We start from the raw sequence: 20,651 nt of genomic DNA, 5'->3' as shown, positions 1-20,651 counted from the left end.
ATTTCAAAACAAATTATATATTTGGGGGAATGGGTAATCAGATTTTGGTTTGAACCTCGGGTTTTGACCATGTGAGCCCGGGGGCAATTTTTGACTTTTTGGGCAAAACTTTGGGAAATTCATTTTCATGCATTCAAATTGATTCATTTAGCGTTTATTGATGTAATTAAGTAACTTGTAACTAGATACAAGTGAATTGGTGGTGGAATCGAGGGGTAAATCTATAATTGAATCGTGAATTGTGTTCGTGACATCGAGGTAAGCGTTTGGTCTAACCTTAGCTTGAGGGATTAGGAGTTGTGTCCTATTTGCTATTTGCTTCTTGTTGAGTACGACGTATAGGCATGGTGACGAGTATCTATATGTTGGTGTCAAGCATGACCGTGAGTCTTATATTGTGATTTTCATGATTTCATTGTATTATTCATGCCTTGGTGAAGATTTCTAATTGTTGTATAAAGTTTATAGAAAGAAATTGTGACCTATGAACATTGTGGAGCATTGGCTCAAGTTGTATAGCGAAATTGTGAAAGTATAAGTGACAATTGAACTTTTAGAGCATTGACTCGAGTTGTGAAAGTATAAGTGATAATTGAAACTCTAGAGCATTGGCTCGAGTTGTGAAGTGAATTGTGCAGTAAGAGTGAGAAAAAGAAGAGATCATTATGTTGCCCCTTGCCGGGCTATTGCTAAATTGTGGTTCCCTTGCATGATGTTCTTAATTGATATTACGGATGCTTAGGTTGAGGATTCTTTGTGTTGGGTAGGGATTATAGGTATAGCTAAGGTAGTTAAGTGTCGGAATGAGATTGGTTATAGCTGAGGTAGTTAGGTGTGGTGACGAGTTTGGTTATAGCTGAGGTGGTTAGATGTTGTAATGAGTTTGGTTATAGCTGAGGTAGTTAGGTGTGGTATCAAGTTTGGTTATAGCTATTTCTCCCTTGCCGGGACGTATTTACTTATGTTGCCGAATCCCTTGTCGGAATAGTGTGGACCTTATTGATCCCTTTTCGGGACTCTCGTTATAATTATAAATATTATATATGGATCGGGTTGCAATCCACAATAATATTATATATGGATCGGGTTCCACGCCGCAACAATATTATATATGGATCGGGTTGCACGCCACAATAATATTATATGTGGATCGGGTTGCATGCCGCAACAATATTATATATGGATCGGGTTGCACGCCGCAACAATATTATATGTGGATCGGGTTACACACCGCAACAATATTATATATGGATCGGATTGCACGCCGCAACAATATTATATATGGATCGGGTTGCACGCCGCAACAATATTATATGTGGATCGGGTTTCACGCCGCAATAATATTATATATGGATCGGGTTGTACGCCGCAATAATATTATATGTGGATCGGGTTATACGCTGCAACAATATTATATGTGGATCGGGTTGCACACCGCAACAATGTTATAAATGGGAGCGGGTGGTACGCCTACCACGAGATATAATGAAATGGGAGTGGATGGTACGCTTACTACAAGATATAACAAAATGGGAGCGGGTGGTATGCCTACCACAAGATATAACAAAATGGGAGCGGGTGGTACGCCTACCACAAGATGTGAAAAGAAAGTGAAATTTGCCTTTGTTTTCCTTACTCTTGTTATTGGTTGGATTTTGATTCCTTTATAGTTCTTTTGATAATCTGTTCTTACTTGTTATTCCCCGAAGCATGTTTTCCCCTCCCATCTTTACTTGTTTATTTCTGCATTAGTTTCCACTTTATATCATATAACTACACATATTTATTTGGTAGTCTGGTCCTAGCCTCGTCACTACTTCGCCGAGGTTAGGCTAGGCACTTACCAGCACATGAGATCGGTTGTGCTGATACTATATTCTGCATTCTTTTGTGCAGACACCAGTGTTTTAGACTTCGGACTGCAGTGGGATTGTTGATTTTTATTCATCGGGCGACCCGAGGAAGCCCTGCAGACGCCCGCAGGCCTTGGCGTCTCCTTCTATCTACTATTCCTGTTTCTTTCATGCATTTCTAGAGACAGTGTTGTATTGATTTCTTTCAGACCTTTATTTGTAGTATTCTTAGACCGTCTGTGAAACTGTGACACCAGTTCTAGGTAGTCGAGACTCAAACAGTTGTATTGGATTCATGTTCTAATAGCTTATTGCTTTTCCTTCCGCTTATGTTAAATTCCGTTGTTTAAATGTTATTACTTCGAAATTGTTAATGAATATAAAATGGGTAGAAAGGTAAATTGTGCAAATAATTAACTTGCTTAGATCGTATTAGTAGGCGCCATCATGACTTCCGAGGGTGAAAAATCCGGATCGTGACAGAAAGTAAAAGTACGATCTTCGGTTATGCATTTTGAAAATCTTGAGAACCCTGAGATAATGTGTTTAAATTTATTTGGACTAAATGACAAAAAGATAATTTGAATTAAAAAAAATGTGACTGTCGTGTTTGACATATTTTCAGTTGAAGTGTTATCATTCTCTTTGAAATTACATGAAAAATATTTATCCAAACCTTTATCAAGACATATGTGCTTCGATAAAAAAAATTCCTAGATAAATTTTCTATCTCTTGGACAGATTAATTATATTACTGTAATTGAAGATTTAGGTGAAGGAGAATCGGAAAAGCACATAAGATTTAATGGTTTGATTTTTCTTGTGATGATGTACCGGATTTAACTATTTATTTTTAATTAATGAATAAATTGCATGCTTATTGATATGATAATCTTCGAGGTGAAGCTATATTATTAGCTTGTTATTTATAAAGTAGAATTCTTAATGAGTTGTGAAAAGATTATCTCCTTAACCTGAAATTTTTGAAAATGTGGGGAATACAGTGTTTAGAGTTATATTGCTTGATTTTAAGAAGGAAAAACTTAGGAAAAATTATTTATTAATGTTATAATAAAGCTTTATAAAATTAATTTTTTTTGTGGTGAAAATTTATATTGGAAGATCAAAAATATATTGTAGTTTTGGCTCTGAAAAATTATCTTGCTTTGGGTCTCTTAGTAAATTGTGTGAAGAAATTATTTTATTATGGCATATTTTATATTAATTTGAGATATTTTAGCAGAAGCTAAAATGCTTCTATGTTCAGAAAATTTTATTTTGGTATTTGAATATGGAAGATATCAAAAGAAAAGAAATTCTTATATGTGTTGAAAGATGTTTCAAAAGGCACTTGTATGGAAGTCAAGTTCCATTTCATTTGAGATGATTTTATATCTTACTTGAGAAATACTATGACTTAGTATTCTATGTGTGAATTTTCAATGTATTAGAAGGATACAGTGATGATATTGAATCTCTGATTCAGATGTGAAAAATTCACTAGTGATTGTATGATCACCTTTTGACCGGCTGTTATGATATTGGAATTGTATGGTAATAAGGTTGATTAAGCAATCTCTTGATGAATATTCCACTAAGAATTAAGCCAACAACATTTATGTTGATGAATTGTGATTGCCAAGGCGCAATAACCATTGTAAGAAAATAAATTTTTCAATGGGAAGAGTAGACACATTTTCTGAAGATATAATATCATAAAGCAATTGCTTAGAAATGAGAATTTTTTTACACATATTATGTATAGTCAGAAGAGGATTTGGCCGATCCTTTGACTTATAAGTGAAACATCGAGGGGTTAGACTTTTGCCAATTTGAGATGTATCAATAATGATGATAGCCTAACCTGTGTGATTGGAGATCCTACCGTATGGGTAATAACAAGTCATTAGTTGATCAAATATGCACTATTAAATTATATGTCTCTTCTTATGGTGTGTGTGTGTATATATAGTGCAAGACTGCAAGAAATATGAGGTTGAGTTATTAAACTCTTAGTCCGATAATTTACAGCCTATTGTAGGTGATGTATTTTGCTATAGAATACACTTGATGGATGGACCTATAAGGGTGTGGAGTGGGGCCGCTCCTATGAAATTTGTGGCAAAAAATCTAGAGCACTCATGAAACCAGGCGCGTGCATTGCCTATTAGTGCGAAACTGCGATAACAACAGAAATTGTTTTGTGGGGGTGTAATATGATGAATAAGATCCCTAGTTTACAACAAGAATTTTTAGTTCATAGAAGTTATCAACTTCACAAATTATTCTGTAAGTTAAATCTTATTTTATCTATATCTGGTTCATAGTCTTTAAGACACTAGATGAATTTTATTATACTCGAAACTCAGCAAATTATCTCTCTTTCGTTCTTTCTTTATTTACTATTTATTTTTTATATCCCTTTTGAGATTTGTGGGGGTTGTTGAAAAACTAGTGATATCTCAAAAGGTAATGTTCATCTTGGTTTGAAAAATATTTTCTCTTTGAAGTATTATTTACATCTACTTATTATTTAGTAAGTTATTTTACAATTAATAGAGTCAAACTAGCTGTTACTAGCCATTATTTCGCCGTTATTTAGTTGTTGGAGCAACTCCTATATAAACATGGCCTTTGGGGAGCTAAAGACACACTTTTTGACATAACTTTCTGAATCATCTTATTCCTTCTATATGTTGGGTTCTTTCTTGAATTTTATGCTAGTTCTGTTTCAAGTTTTATAACTGGAAGAGCATATTGAATCTTAAGGGATATATCTAATTTTATTTATTATTGTGTGAACAAAATATCCTTAAGGACAATGTACTTGACACGCCTCAAGCTAAATCTTTTATTCCCCGTAATCATCCAATATTTTTCCAACAATTCTTTGCGAGAAGGTCTCACTTTAACCTCAGTTTGAAGTTTGGCTCATCCTCGTTCCCCTAGTTAGCGAGAACGGGATTTTCGAGCCAAAATCATAATAGCAAGGACATAACTAAACCAAACTTATACAGTCATACTCCCCTTTTAGCAAACTACAAGAATAAATTAAATATTTTTCCAATTTGTTATACATCATGATTCATGCTTGACATAAGTTAAGCTTTAATACAATGGACAAATACAGGAGCAACATGCAAGATGCAACATGCCATTTCAAAGCCAATTTTTTTTATGGAGAGCAAATGATTTTAAACACACAAATAATTTCATAAAAATAAGTTAAGCTCTAATACTAACGGAAAACTATAGGGTAAAACATGCAACATGCCATTTCATAGTTGAGAATAATTTTTTAAAAATCTCTTACTATAACTATCCCATCGAAAGTTCAGATAACTTGAACCGAAAAGAGCAAATGGCAACAGTTTCATCCTCAGTTGCGTCTCTTTCCAAACCCTTAAACCCATCTATCTCTTCCCCCAAAAATCCTACCATCTTCAATCTATGGAATCCCCAGCTCAATCGAGTAAAATCCCCACAAACCCTATCTCTCAAATCTCCTTCAATTTCTCATCTCTTTATCAAACCTCTAAAAGCTCAACAATCTCGTATTTCTTCTACCCCAATCACCTCCCTTTTTACCGGTATAGTTGAAGAAATCGGGGAAATCAACCAACTGGGTTTCGATAAACCCGACAGTTTTACCATGAAAATCAAAGCTAACCTCATTCTTGAAGACATCAACCTCGGCGACAGTATTTCCGTCAACGGAACTTGTCTTACCGTCGCTGATTTCGACAAACAGTTGGCGGAATTCAGTGTTGGATTGGCTCCAGAAACGCTGAGAAAGACGTCTCTGATCGAATTGGAAAAAGGGTCTTGGGTTAATTTGGAAAGGGCTTTGAGGCCTAGTACTAGAATGGGAGGTCACTTTGTGCAGGGCCATGTTGATGGGACTGGCCAGATTGTTGAGCTAAAACCTGAAGGGGATTCTCTGTGGGTAAAGGTTAAAACTTCGAAAGAAATTTTGAGGTACATTGTGCCTAAAGGATTTATTGCTGTGGATGGGACTAGTTTGACTGTAGTAGATGTGTTTGAAGAAGAAGACTGTTTTAACTTCATGTTGGTGGCTTACACTCAGCAAAATGTGGTGATTCCGATGAAGAAAGTGGGGCAGAAGGTTAATCTTGAGGTGGATATATTGGGGAAGTATGTGGAGAGGCTTCTTAGTAGTGGCTTTGTCAATGCCATCAAATCTTCATGAAAAAAGGTTGTTTCTTTGTGCTTCATTTTATTTTTGTAACTTTTTGCCTTTGGCAAAATTTGTATCTTGAATTTCAGAGATTTTTCTATCCAGATTCTCTCAAGGTGTATTTTGGAATAGTGTTTCAGTGAAATAAAAATAAACAATATCACCTGAAGGACTTTGGTCAGAGCAAATGTATCTGAACTTTTATACCTGAATTTAGTAATATTAATTGCAGACATTATTTTGCAACTAATGTATACCTGAACTTTTATACCTGAACAATCAATTTTGCAAGCAGCAAGTAGGAAGACATTATTTATGCTGATTGTACTGATGTATTAATCTGCTGAGGTTTATATAGTGTAAGCGCCAATGAAAAGAGTGCCACTTTTTAGTTGCATGCTTAAGGGTTGTACAAGTCTTTATAGTACTAAAGAGTTGTGAAATCTTGTCAAGGATTGATATTTTTTTTTTGGTAATAACTGTGAATATATTACCATAAACCAACAAATTGATACACCTAAAAAGCACTCGAAATTTTTAACCACCTTCTAGGAAGGACGTTAAACAATTCCAAGCCTCTGACAAAGCAAGCTAATTACAGAACTTATGAATCAACAAACTGCCTCTATGTGCTCTCTTATAACATTTCGTGTGGTTTATCCTTTCCTTTATCTCCTGATTGATTTGTGTCACTACTGTCTCTCTATACACATTTTTCATCCTAGAATAATTTTGAGTTCTTAGCTTTCCAAGTGTGGTAGATCATGGCACCCCAGATGGCCGCTGCTTTTTTTTGTTTTTTTTTGTTTTGAGTCTGCTCCAGTGTCTTCTTTTGAACCACATTAGACTTTGGCTGATCCCCATCCTCTGCATGGTAATACCCGGCCATTGTTCCAACATCACTGTCAATTCAGATATCCACTTACATTCAGGATTGAGATTGCTCATGCCTCATGCTGATTTTGTTTGTTTTGTAATGTGAAGGGTTATTGATCGCAGTGCTAGCAGGTTAAACTATTAGTAATTGATAAATGCAGTTGAACGAGATTGTAATTGCATTGATAGCAAGTTTCAATCATTGTTTGTCTCAATTAAGTTGCTTCAGTCTAGTTACTTTCTCTTAAAAGCAGTTCCACTTAATAGCAAACATGTCGAAGCATGAATTCTGACATGTTGAGTTGTGTCCAGATACTTGGAACATTTTAGAAATTTGGTGAAGAAAGTGCACACGTTGTGTGATTTCTTGGTGTCAAACATGTCTGATACAAGATTTTGACCCTGTATAAGTATTTTTTTTCTTTGATGAGAAAAGTAGAAGTTTTATCAGTAAGTACCAAAAAGGTACTGTAATGGTACAAGAGAAAGGATCGTCTCCTTCTACTGATTGAAGGAGTACATAAGCTCAAATAAAGATTCAAAATCAGTAACAATACTTTCATTACAGTATACACCAATAGAAAAAACTTTTTAGACATTTGCACTTCACAGAAGATATATGCTCTTTCCTACTAGAGAAGCATCTGTTATTTCTCTCAAGCCAAATGCACCAAAATGCCTATAAGAAATGCATTCCATAGTGTCTGCTGCCATTTGAGATGATCTGCCCTCTCCAACTGCTCAAGGTTTGCTGAATGCTTCCAGGAATAACCCATCGAACTCCAAAAGTACTCAGAAAAATTGACCACGGCTTTTTTTTCTAATTATTTTTTCAGGGGACCACCTAAAGTTCTTATTAGACTGATCACACAGGAAGTAGTTTGTAGATGTACCTTGAGGCCTAAGTGCCTAAGTTAGCAAGGAAACTAGAGGAAATTTTTTTCTATCCTTAGTCTAGTTCTGTCAAGAAAATGTAGATGAGTAGGCAGAGGAATCTTGAGATTGGGGTCTTGTTCAATCTCTGTTTCAAATTTTGATCTTGTATATATTTGCTCATTGGTAAATAATATACTTTACTTACCCAAAAAAAAAAAAAAAAACGATGGCTGCCAACTGTACTTACAATGTAATAAAAGATGATAAACAGATTCTAATGCTTCTTTACACATATAACATCTGTTGCAAATATTAAAGCCCCTCTTCTGTAGGTTATCCCGAGTGATGCATTGTGCGCTGCAATCCATGTGAAACGTGCTGCCCTGGGTGATGCATTAGTCTGCCAAATAATTTTTCCTGGCCAGCATTCAATATATCTTCCCATATCTTTCAGATAGTTTTGTAACAAGCCTTCACAGTGAATCTTCCACCTTTTCCACCTTTCCAAACCAAGAAATCACCTACATTTTCTTCAAGGTTAAGATGTATCAGCATCAAGTAACTCATTGATTAACTCGAGTTCCCAGTCATTAAGGTTTCTTCTTAAGTGCAGGTTCCAGCCACTACTGGAAATTCCTTATAGGTGGCAACTTCATAATATCTGGAAAAATCTCCTCTAGTGGTAAATGTCCAACCATGATTAGTCTACTTTTTTATTTTACAACCATTACTTTTAGGCTATTTGCTGCAGCATGTGGCTATGTGAATATAGAGTTGGTTATATGAGCATGTGATTTTTGTCCTATATGAGAATTACTCCCAAAAATTTAAAATAAAAATAATTTTCCTTTGTGTGCAATGTTTGAATTTTCGTGGCACTTTTGGATAATTATTTATATTTTTGTCTGTGCATGTTTATTTGTAAATTAATAAAAATATAAAAAATATGTCACATTTGCATTTAATATGTAATTCTATAATTAGGAGTAATTAAGTTTGCTTTACAAAATGAAAAATTACCAAATAGGCATCTTTTGCATTTTTAGCATTTAATGTCCAAATTGTGTGATTTTATTTTATTGATGTTTAATTTCGGGTGATAATTATTATTAGAAGTTAATTAGTATTTTAAGATAATTTTGGTTTTTATAATTTAATTTCATACATTTTAGTTTTATCAATAAGTGAAAGAAAAGAGAACAAAAAATAGACGAAAATCGGATTGGGCCTCTTCTTCAATTTTAAACCACAAGCCAAAGATACCCAACCTTCCCCTACGACCCGGTCCATTTCCAACTGGGTCAACCCGGTCTGCCCCATAACCCCAAATGAACTAACCCCTCTTATCTTCATTTCATTTTTTCCTAACCCTAAAACTAAACCCATCCGCCCCCTCTCTTTCTCTCCATCTTCTCCAAGCTTCCAAGCTCCCAACCATGGCTGCCTCTTCTCCTTCACCATCTCCAAAACTCCAAAACACACACATACGCTCACACCTCACAACCAAACGACCACTTGAAGCAGCCACCTGCTGTTGTTGCTTCACCTTCGTCTTCTTCGTCGAACTCGAGCTCTCATGGCTGCCTCCCTCGACGAACAGCACCCTAGCACCTCGTCTTCTTCTTGTCAAACAAACGAACCAGCCCCACTGCTTCATCTCCTCGTCGTCAACCTCCCATTTCCGTCGACCACAGTCGACAACTAGTAACGACCCAAACAACCCCCAGCTGAACCCACCACCATTTCCGTCGCCCAGCCTGCTGCCCGCCACCAGTTTAGCAGCGTCGATATCAGGTATGTGGTAGTCGGAAATGAGTCAGGTATTCAGATTATGGTTGGAATACCTAATGACATGTTAGCATCATTGGCTAGCACTATTCATCGTCGTTTCAATCCGGTTAGTTGGTTTAAGTTTTGTTTCTGTCCGTAATTTGTTTGATATTTTTCGGATCTGAAATCAGATATGTTTGATATTAATGTCATGTTTATCGTTTTTTTTATTTTTTTAGTTTGTCTCATTTTTCTTGTTTTTAGGAAGAAATTGTTAGTTTAATTATAATGTTGTTAGATTTAAGTTGAAGTTCAATTAATTATTTCTTCAGTTTGTTTTATTAATTTAAAAGGATTTAGTTTTAATATAGAAAAGTGTTAGTTTAAATCGTTTGAATCCGTCATGTTTGTTGTTTAATATAGATTTAATTTGTGTTCATTTTTTGTTTGAAGTTCTTTTTAATCCAGTGATTTAATGTGAGTTTATGTTTTGGTTTTTAATTTTTTTTTATTTAGTTTGAATCATGTATCTTTGTTGTAATTTTGTTGGATTTAATTTGAAGATCAATTGATTATTTGAGTTTAGTGATTTGAATCTGTTTATTTATTTTGTTTAAGTTTAATTTGACTTTGAGCTAAATGATTTGAATATACTTGTTTGTTATTGTTGTTGAATCTGAAAGTAGATTTGTTGTTTAAAGATTGTTCAGTCAAAATACCAGTGGTTTCTTTGTTGTTCATCATTTAGTTTGAGTTTGTTCATAAAATCTGATTAGGAATTGGTTATAGCTGCTATATTTTGGTTAGAATTGATTAGCTGAATTGGTTATAACTGACGGGGTAGATTGGTAAATTACAGTATTTTCAGGGTTAAAATGGTAATTTCAGTAAGGTCAGAGGGGTATTTTTGGAATTAAAATTCTGAACAATTATTTATTTTGAGTGCTCTGTACATTAAGATTAAATAATATTTTTATAATATTAAATAGTACATGGTGGGGGACAAGACATAATGTAGTGGGGGAATAATATAATTGTTTAATGTAGGTAGGGGGACAAGATATAATGGAGGAGATAATGTATTTGTTTAATGTAGTGGGGGACAAAACATTAGGTAGTGAGATTAAAAGGGGGATGAATGGAAGATAATGAGTTTTAATTTTAAAAATGCTGAAAATTTGTAATAAATAGAGGGGACTTGGACAGAATTGGGGAAAAAAAAAAGGGGGGGCTGAAGATTGAAGAGAGAGAAAAAATTCCGAAAATATTAAAACTTCCAAATATACAAATAAAAACATTCTGGAAATTAAAAGAGAGAGAGTATACACCTGATATACAATCTAAATATTCTGATATACGGATTCAGAAATTAAGGGTTGAACATTAATTAGTCTTTCAAATCTGAAAAGATTCCCTTGGCTTCTGTCCGTTGATTGTTGTTGGTGTTTCTGGATTTTTATCTTGATTTTAAAATCTGTCACTGGTTTCTCGTTGCTGGTTGTTACTGGTTGCTAGGTGTTGTTGTTGTTGTTGTTGTTGTATGCTACTGAATTTCTGTTGAACTCCCTTTTCTTTTGCTTCCAATATCAGGTACACAACTGACACGTTGGTTACTGTAAACTGAAATATGAAGCATGAATACGAAATGAAGAGTTGAAGTTCTGAATTTATTTTAATTATATTCTGAATTTTATTTGTATATATAAATTATTTAGCTTACTCTAATCAGAATCATGTAGCTGTTTAATATATATAGTGGAACATCTGACGATAGCTTAACGGACGAACCATCTGTATTGCCTAATAAATAAATAAATGGTGTAGTAACTCTGTCTAGTTAATTTGTTATTGTTGGATGATTATCATGTCTCAAAAGGCATGTTAGCTGATTTAGACTATTCTTAAACATTCAACAGTTAGTTCATTAAACGAATAGACCATTTCGGAACTTGTAGGAATATTGTTTAGTTAAATACTATTGGTCACTTTCAACATGTAAATGGTCTAGGATAAAATTAGATTGCAATTTTTTTTTTTAATTTAACAAACTGTGAACATGCCTAGTATAATGTAACTAGGTAGTAACATGTGAGTAAGATGGCCCAGGTCCAGTTTTATGCCACACACGTTGGGTCTGGGCCCGCATTTGCAACAGACTGCCCTGATTGCATCATTTTCAGATTTTATGAATCATATTCGAAACCCAACTATAACAACTCAAGCATGTAAATAAATTAAGACCTTTTCTCTTTCATTTTGTAGAGACAAATTTAATAGAGAAAATGTAGGCATTTTAGGATTGTCCTTTTAAAATAAATGAGATAAGTCTCGCCCAATAAAACGCACAAATTGCGGGGCCCTCAATAAATGTTTAATTGAATACTTAGATTTCGAGATGGGCTGTTTAGAAAATTTCATGGGCTTCTCAAAAGTAATAAAGCGTTAGATTCTTTAGGCACGATTTTAATAATACTACATCCCTAAACTCGGGTGCGCATTTATGCGACCCAAATCCAAATCTCAACAGAGTCAAAACGTGTCAACAACTATGGGTGCATTGATTGCGACGTAGTTCGAAACGCATTTTCACGACGTTACAATTCTAAAAAATAATAATAATAAAAGCGGTTTAAAGTTGATAAAAGCACATAAATTATAATATGTATTAAAATCAGATATCTAGCCATTACAACAGTTTAAGCGACCGTGCTAGAACCACGGGATTCGGGGGTGCCTAACACCTTCCCTCGGGTCAACAGAATTCCTTACTTAGAATTTCTGGTTCGCAGACTTCATTTGGAAAGTCGAATATTTTCCTCGATTTGGGATTCAATCGGTGACTTGGGACACCATAAATCTCCCAAGTGGCGACTCTGAAATAAATAAATAAATCCCGATTCGATTGTCCTTTAATTGGAAAAACTCCCTCTGCACCCTTGCGGCGCGGGCGAAAAAGGAGGTGTTACAGCTTTGGCGACTCTGCTGGGGATTTAAGCTTTACCCAGAACAACCGGTTCAGGGTAAGAAATTCGAGTTTGATAAATTGTTGTATTTTGGCTTTATTTTCTGATATTCTCATATGATCTGTGCTTAATATGCAAAATGATGCTTTTTACTGCTTTGATATTATTTGAACTGTACATATAAACTGTGCCGAAACCTTCTCTTCTTACCTCCGGGGGATGTGCTTACTGGTTAAGACTCCCTATTCTGTTAGTGTCATACCCTAAATAAAAGAGGCTCGGAAAGTTTCTAAGCCGGCTGGCCTTTTGGTTCTCGGAAAGGAGCTCCTTCCTCAACTCGAGTTGTCCGCTCGGGTGCACTGTCTAGAACATATACCCAGGTTGAACATAAAATAACTTGACTCCATGCCGGATCCCTAGTAGGAACGTTTATTTGCATCATGTTGCATTTGGCTTAGGGGACTCAACATAGGGGTTGGGTCCGTCTAGGACAAACAACCTGAAATGAAATAGACCATCCTGCTACATCTTGTTTGTTTTGCACATTTATTTGCTTCAGATATGCATGCTGACCGGCTTCTGAAATAGGGAATTTTTGAAAAAAAATTTGAAAAGAAAAGAGAAAAAAAACGAAAAAAGTATAGTAGTGTAGGGAGATAACTACTTATTTTTTTTAAAAAATAAAATAAAATAAAAATAATAATAAAAAAAAACAATGGCCTAGTAGTGTCAAAACCCTGCCAAATTTTGATTTTTTTTTAAAGTTTGATTTATTGGGAAAGAAAGGAATATTCTTTACAAAGTTCAGTTTATAGGCGAACTACGCCGGTTTGATTCTCACAGGGAGTAGAGATACGTAGGCAACCCTCGTCAGGTCCAACCTCCCATTTTGTAAAAATAGCAAAAAAAAAAAACAAACAAAAAACAAACAAAAAAAAGAAGTCAAAATTTTAATTTTCTGTCATGGAGTCGGGTGATGCCGTTTTTATCAAAAATAGCCGAATGTTCCCAAAAGGAACGCCGAAAGGCTGACTTTGTATAAATGACCACTTCTGTCATTTTTATTTTTTATTATTTATTGGTTAACTCGCACAACCTTAAAATCTTCGTCCCTGAAGTGCTGAAAGGTCGTGTTCGGAAGATCTGTTTTTTTAGGAAAAATGATCAAATCGTTTTTTTAGTCAAATAAATTTTCGCTTGTTTAATCTTATTAATAAATGTGCAGAATGAGCACGACCCAAATGGAACCCTTTTCCATCATGAATAAAATCCTCTTCCAATTGCGGCTATGGTGGAATGATTTAGGCAAAGAAGGGCATGACGAAATCAAGAAACATCTGAAAGGTCTCACGAGTTTGTTGGATATCAGGCCTCAAGGGGATATTATAAGAGCACTGGTCCCTTACTGGGACCCTGCGCACAATGTCTTCCATTTCTCAGACTTTGAACTCACCTCAACTTTAGAGGAAATAGCAGGATACATCGGCAGTGCTGAAGTTCCATTGAGGCATAAATACCTGGTTGCTCCAAGAGCCGTAGCGGTGCACCGGTTTTTGGACTCGTTAAAGATAGTCAGAACAATCCATAACCCTGACTTGGCAAAAGGTTTTTGCACTATGAGCTTCATATACCAAAGATATGACCACATAGGAGGATTCGACAAGCCAGAAAACAAGTTGTGCAGCAAAAGTAACCATCGAAAGTGGGATGAACATAGACGGGTTGCTTTCATGATAACCTTCTTAGGGCTTTTAGTGTTCCCAAGAAAAGACGGGAATATTGACATAAAGATAGTTGGGGTTGTCAGTACTTTGCTCACTCAAAAGATAGAACGATGGCGCCCATGATTGTATCTGATATGTTCCGAGCTCTCACGGCCTGCAAAGCCGGAGGAAACTTTTTCGAAGGTTGTAACTTGTTATTGCAAATGTGGATGACCGAACACCTATGTCACCGAGCCCAGTTCCTGAGCCATGGATCTTCAGAAAAGACTTGCATAGAGGAGTTTTACACCAGAATTAATGAGGGCCGCCTACCTGAAGGAGTCTCGGCATGGACCTTATATTTCCGAACCCTCAACGCCAGTCAAATACAGTGGACACTGGGATGGTTACCGATCGACGAAGTCATATACATGCCAGCATCTAGGCCCCATTTTCTCTTGATGGGACTTAAGAACATTCAATCTTATGCACCGTATCGGGTTTTGAGGCAACTTGAGAGGTGTCAGATAGTTCCAAAAGATGAGGATCTAAGCACCCAGGTGATTGAGATCAGTTCCGATGGTCAGTTTCTTGAAGCAAGGGTCCGCCAGATTTGGAGCCAATGTCAATACTTAGAGGCAAATACTTGTGTACTGAATCAGGCAAAGGGGGAAGTTTCACTCGGATATCAGGCTTGGTACAAAGGGGAAATGTCGTCTGGAAGGCCGGCTAAAAGACCTCACCTTCAAGAATTCGCCAAGTCCTCACAAGAGCATTGGGATTGGTTGGCTAAAGAGCGGGAATATCTTGCCGAAATAGGCAAGCTGAAACAATAGATTAAGGATCTGAAATTAGAGAACAAAGTGCAGGTTGCTGCCAACGAAGGTGAAAAGAACAAACTAGCCAGAGAAAGCGAGATCCTCAAAGCTCGGATCCGGAAGATGAAAATGGATGCCGACAACCAACTGAGAAGCCGGGCTGATAAAAGGTTGATAGCAGGGTTAAGGAATCAGGTCACTGAAAGCCGAAAAGACTTGGAAAAATCCAAGGCTAGCATAGCAAGGATACGGGCCAGATGGGCAAAAGGTACAACAGCGCGGAAAAAGCACCTATGGCAAGTGAAAAGGGATTACGAAAGGAACGTTACAATATTAAGAGAAATAAATTCCACTCTCAGTGATCGGGTCCTTAAACAAGCCCGAGATGCTAGAACAGACAGGGAGCGCTACTATGATTCAATAGCCCGAATGGAAGAACAAATGGAGAGGTTCCAAGATCAGCTCATTGAAAACACTCGAGTATTGAGACTAAAGAATCAACGAATAGAACAACTGTGCATAGAAAGGGATAGAATCAGGGGTAGAATCAATGAGATTGGGCGCTACATCACCACGAAGTGCCTAGCATGTGAATAAATGCCCCGTGATATCCTTTTTGCCTCAGTCATGGGTTATGTCCACCGGATCATGGAGGAATTAAAAAGCTTGCAAAGGGTCCTAGCACCAAAGCCCGCGGAAAGGCCGAACGATGCCTCTCGGGCACCAAAATTCAAGGCTTTAATGTATCCCTAGTTCAAGCCTGCACTTGTTTGTTTTTCAGAGTCTGTTGTCTACCCCTATGTTCTCTTCAAACATTGTTAATAGTGTGGAGTCTGTATTTCGTTTGTTTTCTTTCAAATAACAGTTTGTAATAGCATATTTGGGTAATAGAATGTAAAATTGGGTCTTTATTTTACTCAAGTCAGAACTACGTCCGGTCTGATTCATGCGGGGACATGGTACGTAGGCAATCTACATAAGATTCGACCATCACTAAGAGATAAAAAGAAAGGGCAAAGTAATTAAATAAAGAACCTAAGTCGGAATGACGCATGCAGTCGGAGCAAAAGCATGTTAGAAATGGTTAACTGCCTATGAACATTGCATCCCCCAACGTGCAATTACAATATCTGTTAAGACTCTAACACTGACAAGTTTGTTGTTTTTCCAATCTATATCAGTTAGTTTGTTAAATCGTACCGGCACCGTACCATTATCAAACAAGATCAAAAGGGCCCATACTAGAAAGCATGACTGGCTCAGACAACAGTGTTAAGTCGGAAAAGACGGCAAATCAGATGCTGAAGGAGGCCATGGAAAAAATGGAAAAGATGAGGCTGGAAATGAATGAAATACAAATAGCCTTAGCTAGAGCCCAAAAGGGGCATGAACTACCTGTTACTCCTACTCTCCAACCAGGACACACTCCAGAATACCCCTCTCCTGGCCCTTCAACGAGTTTCCCAAGCCATCACTACTATCAGGGAAGAGAGGCCTATGATCCCCAAGATCCACCACCCAATCAGAATCCTCATCCACCAAATGTTCCCATCTTTGTGGCGCCTGCACCAACCCCATTGCACAGATTGTCTAGTGAGCCATTGTTTCAGGCTCACGATACACAATATTACCCCCCTGAACTCACATTCAAAGCACCCGAGCCACACACCTATAAACCCCGCTTTGAGGTCCCGGCGGAGATTGAAAGGCTGGCTAAGAGCCCAGAGCAGGACGAGGTGATGCGGAAATTTAAAAGCCTGGAGCAGTCCTTCAGGAACATGCACGGGTTAGGCAACCAGGTCAGCGTGGCTTACAAGGATCTATGCCCTTTCCCTGACGTCCAATTACCAGCAGGGTTCAATATGCCCAAATTTGATTTATACGAAGGGCATGGCGATCCTATGGCACATCTACGGGTCTTTTGTAGCAAGATGAGGGTAGCGGGGGGAAAAGATGAGCTACTGATAGCTTACTTTGGCCAGAGTTTGAGCGGGTCGGCACTAGAGTGGTATACAAGACAAGATCCGAGCAGGTGGTACACCTGGGATGATCTGGCACAGGCTTTCGCAGGACACTTCCAATACAACCTTGAGATAGTCCCAGACCGTCTCACATTGCTAAAACTTGAGAAGAAACCCGGAGAGAGCTTCTGGGAATTTGGGTTCCGATGGAGAGAACAGGCAGCCAGAGTTTATCCCCCAATGAGAGAGGGAGAAATGGTAGATTACTTTCTACAAACTCTAGAGCCAACTTACTTCGGTCACTTGGTGACGTCAGTTGGCAAATCCTTCAACGAAGTGGTGAAAATGGGAGGTATGATAGAAGAGGGACTTAAGTCCAATAAGATCCTGAGTTACTCGGCAATTAAGGCAACAAATCAGGCCATTCAGAGCGGCACGAGAGGTGCGCTCGGAAAGAAAAGGAGAGAAGAGGTCACGACAATAGAGGCAGGCAATTGGTCCAGATCTAGAGGTCCTTCCCCTCATTACCAACCCAGACCCTATCATCTAAACTACCCACACATTCCAAATTACCCTCCACAACCCTACTACCCACCACAAGAATAACATTTCTCCGTCCATCAAGCCCAGACATATACTCAACCCCCGGCTCGCCCGCAATGGCGTGCGCCAGCTCCCCACAATACATACCCACCTCCACATTATACCTACCCACCACCACAAAACACCTATCCACTGCCAAGAGCCTACAGGAACCCTCCAGGGACAGGTTTCAGGGGGAATCCAGCTTCCAGAAATGATAGACTGCAGAGGCAAAGAACCTTTACTAAGTTGGGAGAAACTTATACTTCCTTGTTCCACAAATTAAGGCAGTTGGGTTTATTAAATCCTATTGAGCCTAGGTTGCCAAATCCCTTACCCCAAAATATGGATCACTCGGTAAGATGTGAATATTGTTCGAGAGCTCCCGAACATGATACCGAGAAATGTTGGAGGCTGAAACATGCGATACAAAATCTTATTGATACCAACAAGATCGAGGTACAGGCACCGGAGGCACCCAACATTAACCAGAACCCATTGTCAACACACCACGAAGCCCACATGATCGAGTTTGTGCACGAAGGAGGGGAGCCAAAGAAACCCTCACAGACAGTCATGATGATCCGCGCCACTCCGAAAGAAAAATCGACCGGTGGGGAAGCAGGGGTACAATTGAAGGGGGAAGATGTCAAGCCAGTGGTGATATTAGGGAAAGATCCATCCACCGCTACAAAGAAACCAGATCCAGCCAAATTGGTAGTATCGGGAGCATCATCTGCACCCCTAGTTGTTGTGAAAGGGATCTACAGGGAACCGGTCGTCATAAAGCCGGTAGTCCAATTGTCAGTGATTGATAGCAAGGCTGTGCCTTGGAAGTATGAAAAGGAAGTGGTAATGTACAAGGGAAAGCAAGTGGAGGAGGATAGTTGTGAGGCGCAGGGACTGACTCGATCGGGATGGTGTTTTACTCCCGTGGAGTTGAGAAGGACCAACCCAACAGTAACAAAGAAACCCGTGTCAGAAGAAGAGGCGGAGGAATTCCTGAAAAAGATGAAAGTGTAGGATTACTCCGTTGTCGAACAATTGAAGAAAACACCGGCCCAGATCTCGTTGTTATCACTATTGATCCATTCGGACGAGCATCGCCGGGCCATAAAGAAGATACTAAATGAAGCTCATGTGCCCAATGAAATTTCAGTGAACCACCTTGAAACGATTGCCAACAAATATTTTGAGGTAAACAAGGTAACGTTCTCTGATGATGATTTGCCAGTGGAGGGCACAGAACATAATAAAGCTCTCTACTTGACTGTCAAATGTGAAGATTCGGCAGTTACTCGGGCGTTGGTGGATAACGGTTTAAGTGCCAATATTTGTCCATTATCCACACTGAACCAGTTGAAGATTGACCATGATAGAATCCACAAGAACAGCGTTTGCGACCGAGGATTTGACGGAAGTGGAACAGACACCGTGGGGGATATTATACTCGAGTTGACCATCGGCCCGGTCGAGTTTACTATGGAGTTCCAGGTATTGGATGCCGCAGTATCTTATAACCTTTTGTTGGGACGACCGTGGATCCATGCGGCCAAAGCAGTGCCATCCATATTGCATCAAATGGTCAAGTTTGAATGGGACAGACAAGATGTCGTGCTACATGGGGAAGACACTGCGTGCACCATGGGAGGTGCCATTGTGCCATTCATAGAAACTAACGATGACAAAGGTCCTTGGGTTTATCAGATTTTTGATGCAGTGTCAGCAAATAAGATTCCCAAGGGTAAAAGCATTCCACACCCCAGGATAGCTTCCGCAACCGTCATGATAGTTTCGGAGATGCTAAGTAATGGGTTCGTGCCAGGAAAAGGTCTGGGGGCTGAGCTCCAGGGAATTGTTCAACCTGTCTCTTTGCCCAAGAATTTAGAGACTTTCGGATTGGGATTCAAACCAACTGCAGCAGATATAAAGCGAGCTCGGAAAATGAAGAAGAAAGTTTGGGTTCTTCCCAAGCCAGTTCCGCGTCTCTCTAGATCTTTTGTTAGAGCAGGTGTCACAAGGTCGTCAGTCCCGAAAATTCGTGGACCGTTGATTGGGCCAGATGGAGATTTGGATGAGGGCTTAGAAAGAATGTTCGCAGATGTCAACACAATAGAAGCTGGAGAGGGTTCTAGTAAGGCAGACATACAGTTTTTGGGGCCCAGGGCCAATGTCAACAATTGGACAACTACTCTTCTTCCTAATCGGAGGGAGTCCTGGTAGTTGGCTCTGATTTTCCTTTTTGTTTTCTGGATTATTCTAGGGTTGTAATCCAGATTTCTTTTTATTTCTATTACTTCTCAACAAAGTGTGAAACCTTGTTATGCCATAATTCAATAAAACAAAAAAGTTTCTTCTTTATGCCTTATTTTATATGTTGTTTTTTTTTAATTTTGTTTCCTTCGTTTCTTTTTCTGAACAGTTCTTTTCATATTGGTTCTAACGACATGGCATGCACAACGGATCTTCAACCTAGTCTAAAAGATCAATCTAATTCCGAACTAACTATACAAGAGGTCGATTATGATAATGAATCGGAATACGATGAGGATGAAGCCTTCGAGGAGATCAATAGGGAGTTAAGCCAGTTTGGAGAAAAATCCAAGCCTAACTTAAATGACACAGAAGCTATCAATTTAGGGGATGCCGACGATATCAGAGAAACTAAAATAAGCATCCACATTGCACCAAATATTAGGGAAGAATTGATCAAAACACTTATTGAGTTCAAAGATGTTTTTGCATGGTCATATGATGACATGCCCAGATTAAGCACAGATTTAGTGGTTCATAAATTGCCCACTGACCCGGCATGCCCTCCCGTCAAGCAGAAATTGAGGAAGTTCAAAACGGATATGAGTGTGAAGATTAAAGAGGAAGTAACCAAGCAGCTGCAAGCAAAGGTCATTCGTGTCACTCGATATCCTGATTGGTTGGCTAATATGGTGCCGGTGCCAAAGAAAGATGGGAAGATTAGGGTGTGTGTCGATTACCGCAATCTGAATAGGGCAAGCCCAAAGGACAACTTTCCTTTACCCAACATCCATATCT

At 38.3% G+C, this 20,651-nt stretch overlaps 1 protein-coding gene across 1 annotated transcript; it reads left to right on the top strand.

Annotated features, from left to right (window-relative positions):
• The first annotated feature begins 5,140 nt into the window (after positions 1-5,140).
• On the top strand, positions 5,141-6,220 carry LOC104221024 (riboflavin synthase). The gene has a single exon (XM_009771992.2). It carries the CDS (start codon positions 5,215-5,217, stop codon positions 6,061-6,063), a length of 849 nt encoding a protein of 282 aa, XP_009770294.1. The 5' UTR covers positions 5,141-5,214; the 3' UTR covers positions 6,064-6,220.
• The last annotated feature ends 14,431 nt before the right edge of the window (positions 6,221-20,651 follow it).

This window comes from Nicotiana sylvestris, chromosome 7 (assembly GCF_000393655.2).
Source record: "Nicotiana sylvestris chromosome 7, ASM39365v2, whole genome shotgun sequence".
In the NCBI taxonomy this organism is placed as follows: Eukaryota; Viridiplantae; Streptophyta; class Magnoliopsida; order Solanales; family Solanaceae; genus Nicotiana; species Nicotiana sylvestris.
Note: the sequence above shows the minus strand (reverse complement) of the source record. Positions and strands in the feature narration are given on the sequence as shown.

Coding starts and splice junctions, on each gene's coding strand:
- LOC104221024 (XM_009771992.2), top strand. CDS start 5,215: ATGGCAACAGTTTCATCCTCAGTTGCGTCTCTTTCCAAACCCTTAAAC.